General features: G+C 44.0%; 1 protein-coding gene across 1 annotated transcript; it reads left to right on the forward strand.

Moving 5' to 3' along the window:
* Window positions 1-309: 309 nt before the first annotated feature.
* On the forward strand, window positions 310-5312 carry LOC117892133. The gene is made up of 3 exons (XM_034798172.1): window positions 310-1321; window positions 1392-1748; window positions 1941-5312. Exons 1-3 carry the CDS (start codon window positions 521-523, stop codon window positions 3108-3110), a joined length of 2328 nt encoding a protein of 775 aa, XP_034654063.1. The 5' UTR covers window positions 310-520; the 3' UTR covers window positions 3111-5312.
* The last annotated feature ends 918 nt before the right edge of the window (window positions 5313-6230 follow it).

Below are 6230 nucleotides of genomic sequence, written 5' to 3' on the forward strand. Positions count from 1 at the left end.
TCCCACTCACGTAACGTTTTATGCTATTTTTGTTAGTTGACTTTTTTAGTTCTATACTTTATTTGTAAGCATTGCAACAAAAAGAAGTCGTGAAAACTAGCCCATCTTGTGGAGGGCTGATTAATAAATCGGATAAAACTATAGTTTTAGCACGGAGATTCTTAACTATCTAGTTATATCAAATAGAACACCAAAATCGAGGAAAATTATTTAAGATTTACGGATATTTACGTATATTTTCAACATTAAGAGTATATTTTGGTATATTTCCGAGGGTGTGTCAGTATATTTTATCGATAATTACGTGGTCACACTGGTCACACTGCTAACACGGACAAAAAAAGTTTTATTTATTGGCAATTTCCAGGACACAATTTATAATTTATTGAATAGGACGTAAATAGAAAGAGTGCAGTTCTCAAACGCAGCGCAGCGTGCAGTGCGGAGCGTTTCGAATCCGATTTCAGTTACGAGTGTGTGTCCCGTCCCTACAGCAAACCTACAGCACAGTCGCGGCACCATGAGCGTGTTGGCGTATCCACGTACAAACGATGAGGAGATTTTTCGTCACTGCACAAAGGATTGTGGCGTCGTTACGGCCACGGAGGACTTCCAGTATTTCGCCCTGCGCTGCATATTTTGCAGCGAAAAGTTTCTTTACTTTGATTCATTCATTAGCCACATGCAAACGGTGCACCTGGGCACCGAGGGGCACATTCCACCCACATCCAGCCTCACCCTCAGCTTCGGTGAGCCCATGTCCCTGTCGATGGACGAGGATGCCCTGCACGAGGGCATCCAACATAGGAATGGCCACCACTTTGACGAGATCGAAGACTTGACCGATGCGGACACAGCTCTGCTAGAGCCACAAATGGTCATCAAACAGGAGCTTCCCGAACCCCCGTTTAGCGACGACGACGACGACGGTGATCCCGATCACGATGATGATGATGATGATGTGCTCCGTTTGCCCGCAGACGAAGACGACTCGGAGGCCATTGACGACGAAGAGGCCATCCTGCCCGAGAGCGATATGCCCTCAATCATACCGAGGCCTCGTCCCCGCATGAAGGTGACTAAGCCGCGTGTGGATGTCAAAAATGAACCCATCACCGCCGACGGTGACTCGTCGATGGATGAGTATGGCGACCACGATCCGAGCTACATGGGCGACAATGATAATGACAATTCAGGCGAATACTTGGACTACAGCGGTGGCAGCAGCAGCTTCAATGCGGCACCCAATCACACCTTCCCCGGCAACGAATCAACTGATTTTCTCAGCTACGACGAGATGGTCGAAGAGTCCCTGCTGGGGGTACGTTTTGCATGCACCATAGACCGACTCCCTCCCCTGTCCTTACTTGATTCTATTAATTATTACGCAGCGGGATCGTGAGCTGACGATGCACATCAAGGATCGAAAGATGATACAATTTCTCATACAATCATATCAGCGCAATCCTTTCCTGTGGGACCACAGTGACGCTCAGTTCCGTGATCGGGTGAAGCGGGCCCGCTTCCTCGATTGGATTGTGCTCGAGTTTCAGGGGCGTTTCAATATATCCCTGGCCAAAGATGCCATCACCAGGAAGTGGGACAATTTGCGCACCGTCTACAAGCGCGAATGCAATCGGATGGCCCTCGAGAAGACAAACATCAGTACGCTTTGGTACTTCAAGGAGCTGCACTTCCTCAACGAGGTCTACAGCTACAATTCCAAAATGTCTGATGCTGTTGTCAAGGTGAGTGTGGACCCAATCTCCATTCCCCTCCTGTGTTTCCTTTGGAAACTTGAGCCATTCCCCCCACAATTAATGTAAACATCCGCTCTTTTCTATATACAATATTCATAATAAATAACAACAAATCGTTCCCATTCCCTTTCCTTTCCGTTTATGTCTGTCTCTCTCTCTCTCTATTTTTGTTGTTCTTAGGAAACATCATACCGTCGGCGATTTTCAGCAATTTGGAACGACACATCGACTGCGAAATTGCTGAGCATGGTGAAGCGATATCAGTGCTTCTATAATCGCTTCGATCCGGACTACCGCAGCAAGGAGCGCCGCGGCGAGGGTCTGCACCAGATGGCCATCGAGCTGCAGCAGCTGATCGATGTGAGCACCATACAGATCTCGAAGCGTATTTCGCAGCTGCGCTTTGACTACTCCAAGCAGAAGCTGGAGCGACTTAATTGCGATCGTGCGGGTCGCAAGTTTATACCGAATTACATCTACTACGATCAAATGAACTTCATGGATGACGACATACCGCCGTTCAAGTGCCAGCATTGTGCCGATATTGTGCAGACGCTGCGCGAACTCGATCTACACATGCTCACCCACCAGCCGATCCTCGGCGGCGGCTACTATTGCAATGTGTGCAATATTCAGTTCAGCAGCGCCGAGGAGTTCGAAAGCCACAAGCAGTTGCATCTGGGTGCCGCCGGCACGGAGGGTAAATTCAACTGTGAACTGTGCACGGCCAGTTTCCGGGAGAAGTCCAACTACGATGAGCATTTGCGGCGCCACAACGAGGAGCTGCTTCTGCCAACGCTGGCGCTCAATCTCAATCACAGTATACTGGAATCATCGGGACCCGCCGATTCTGGCTCTGGTTCGAGCAACGGTCGTAAGCGGCGCCGCCGAAGCGCTGTTCAATCTGCTGACGAGAGTGTCGAGGACCAGGATGACCAGTTGGAAGGAGAGGTGAAGCCTTTTGGGTGCGGTGTATGCCAACGTAGCTTCGCGACGCCCGGCCACCTGAATGCCCATCGCATTGTGCATCAGGATGAGCGAGAGCGGTCGTACAAGTGCGACTATCCGCAGTGCAACAAGTCATTTATGGCCCGCAACAGCCTGTTCGAGCATCTGAAGTTGCACTACAGTAACGAGGAGTTCAAGTGCGACATATGCGGCAAGACCTTCAAGTCCACAAAGAATCTGCAGAATCACAAACAGATCCACGACAAGGTCAAGCGATATGTCTGCCAGATATGCGGCTCGGCATTTGCCCAGGCCGCCGGTCTCTATCTCCACAAGCGGCGACACAATCGTCCCAATGGTGCTGTCGGCGCTGTTGGCCGATCGGGTCGTAGTAGTCTGTGAGAGGGACGAGATCGGGATCGGGATCGGATCAAAACCAAGGCTGGATCTGTTCGCAGTCGTGGACGGGGTCGTGGAAGCGCCAGTGGTCGTCATGTCAAATAGATTCTTAAGCAACTTTCAACGTCCTTCAATTTGCCAACTAACAAGGCAGCTAGCTAGCTTTTTTCCATTAATTTAACTTTAGCTACCACTTATAATGTATTTTACACTTATTTAATATTAGTTTAATTAGGCATTTAGTTTGTTCAACTGAGCGCTGGTACCTGCGGTACTTAAACGAAAAGTATTCCCACCACCAATACACCAACAACGCATCAACATCACCAGCACCACAATACAAATCAACACCACAACAACAACAAGCAACAAAATTCCTCCCCCCCCCCACATTCTAACTATATTTAAGCTTACAGTTTCGTACACTTGTTCCCTCCATCAACAAAAACATCAACAACAACATCAACAAAAACATCAACAACAACATATTCAACAATATATGCGACAGGCCGATATTGTACTTATGTGCATGCTGGGGCAGGCATGACAGATCAGATCAGATTCGAATTATAATTATATATTATATGCATTATTATACAAACATATACACATTCCTAAGCCCCCCGAAAGCCCTCCACCCACTCAAATTGCGCGTCGAAACATTCCAGAACTAAGTATTTTATATAAAAAGTATTCTATGTATCGTAACTATGTACGTATTATGCATAACGAGCGATGGACCCGATCCTAACTCTAACAATTATCAGCAATATTTAATTGTATAAGTTCTACACAAATGCACCAGCAACACCAATACCATGTACAGAATGTTTAGGGAGCCCATCAGGCATCAGAGAATCCAATAAGATGGAGAAGGATGGATAGATGAAGGATAAACGCAAAATGAATTGAATTCGATTGAACTTTTACAATTGTAGCTTGAAATTTTTACATTTAAATTATTTTAAATTATACAAATTGGAAATCTGTTTTGTCTGAAGTTTTGTCTCATCGTTTTGTTTTCAATGGGTCTGAATTACTGTCGAACTTTTCCATTTTTTTGTTAAGGGAACCCAACACACCCGAAAGCCTGCCACTAGAGAAATTATAATTTAAGAAAAAATAATTATTTATACTTTATTCTCAGACTCAAAGACTTCGGACTTCCATTTTAATAATAATAAAACTAAGAATAATCCTAAACTCGCGACTACTCTACACAATTTAAGGCAAAAGTGTTTGCAATTTCCAACAATTCGATAAGAATAATGCAACCTCACGAGTCTTCAAAGAGTCTTCCTCCAACTAAGGCTTTGCAACATTTACATTTTACATTTACTGGAATTCCTTACAAAAAACAAAATTCGATCGATGCTTATTACTAATATACATAAATGGCTGAAACTGGCTGAAAAGTAAATTAAATGTCTACCATTTTAGAGACAGAGATGGGGCTTATGGCTGATGGCTGATGGCCCCTCCTGATTATCCAACGACTGACTGAATCCTGTAAACAGTGGGAAAGGGTGGAAGTTCGAAGGTTTAACTAAATAATTATGTAAATATGTAATTTTTGAGATTATGCACAGACCGCCTGCTAATTGTTTATAGCAGCGCCATATATAAGCCCATGACACACAATATCTTAAACCTAAGCAATCAGATCCAGAGACACACACAAACACATATGTATTTAGAATTAATTACAGAAATTCAGCAAAAGCCTGTAAAAGCCTAAAATTTGAATTGATCCAACTTACAGTTTGTCCAACCATAAACACTTTTATACCCAAAATTTCAATTATGTCTAATGGAATATTCGTACAGCAATTAGCAAGAGTAGAGCACTAGGACCTTCCGTACCCACTTCATTTAGCACACAATTCACACTATTTTGTATCCTAATTGCGCTGATTCATGCGCATTTGCATTTCGCTTTCAAACCCAAAAAAAAAAACAGTACCACATGGTCTCTGGCTTATCTGAGGGGGTAACGTCACCGCAGCGTAACTGATAGAAAGGGAGAAAGTTCTATGATCTATTAAGAACCAATTCTCACTATTTACTTTCTACTGCGACCCTCCTCCAATGGATTTTCTGCTTGGTATCTGCTTGGGGCCCAAAAGTTAGTTCATCTTTTTAGTTTTTTATGTTTTTTGTTTCATGGCCAATGCCAAGATAAGTTGTGAAATAGTTAAAGGCAAAAACAAACAGTAGTTAAGCAGAGTAATATTCCCGCGGGAGAACATTTAAAAGTGTGTTAGGGCGGCGTGGATCGCGGAACACGATTGCAAGAGCAAACGGGTATAACAAAAGTGTGCTTCCAGAAGAACCAGAGAACAAACAAACAAACAACAGAACCTTGCAAAAACCTTAATTAGATCGCATATAGAACTGGCTGAAAAAGGGATTAAACAATATTGAACGAGAATATATAAATACATTTTATCCAGTAGCGTTTAAGAAAGCAAAGAAGCCAGGAGGCGCCTTCTGTTCGATGTATGTACATGTAAATCAAGAACAAGAACAACAAAAGCAAACAAATGAAATTACATTTTTATTATTTATACTAGTAATATCCAATCGAATGAGATTTTAGTGCGGATACATACCAATTGCGTACAACAAGCTTACATATGTATGTGAATATGTATGTACATGGCGTGCATTCGAAACATTCTCGAATTAAATAGGTTTAAATCAGTAAACAAACAAAAATAAAAACAATTGTTTTATTTACCGACCGACCATCAGCCAACTACGATTCCTCCATGCTGTTAGTTCTTGGAAATTAGTTATCGCCAATTACAGACTAACATTCGGCCAAGACGCAGAAACGATCACACCAATGCGGCGTGGGCCACGGGTCTACGCAGACTAGACTCCCCCCCTCCCTACACCACTTCACCATTTCACCGTTACTGGGCAAGCAGTGTGGCAAAATTTGTGACTTTGTCTGCCATAATTAGCACCCTCGGGGAGCTGTGTTTCGATCGATTCGATCAATTAGCGACAGGCAAGCCCCTCCACATTGCCAGGGCCCATGGCTCTCTGGGCTATGTCTGCGTTATGCGTATACAGTAGAAGCGGTCTGTTTTGCGACCCACCGACCATCTATTCTGG

This window comes from Drosophila subobscura, chromosome A (genome assembly GCF_008121235.1).
Source record: "Drosophila subobscura isolate 14011-0131.10 chromosome A, UCBerk_Dsub_1.0, whole genome shotgun sequence".
Classification (NCBI taxonomy): Eukaryota; Metazoa; Arthropoda; class Insecta; order Diptera; family Drosophilidae; genus Drosophila; species Drosophila subobscura.

Bases quoted from the DNA above. Each gene is read 5' to 3' on its own strand.
- LOC117892133 (XM_034798172.1), top strand. From the start codon at position 521: ATGAGCGTGTTGGCGTATCCACGTACAAACGATGAGGAGATTTTTCGT. The intron at 1,322-1,391 runs GTACGTTTTGCA...ATTATTACGCAG, and splicing joins TCGAAGAGTCCCTGCTGGGG to CGGGATCGTGAGCTGACGAT. The intron at 1,749-1,940 runs GTGAGTGTGGAC...TGTTGTTCTTAG, and splicing joins TGTCTGATGCTGTTGTCAAG to GAAACATCATACCGTCGGCG.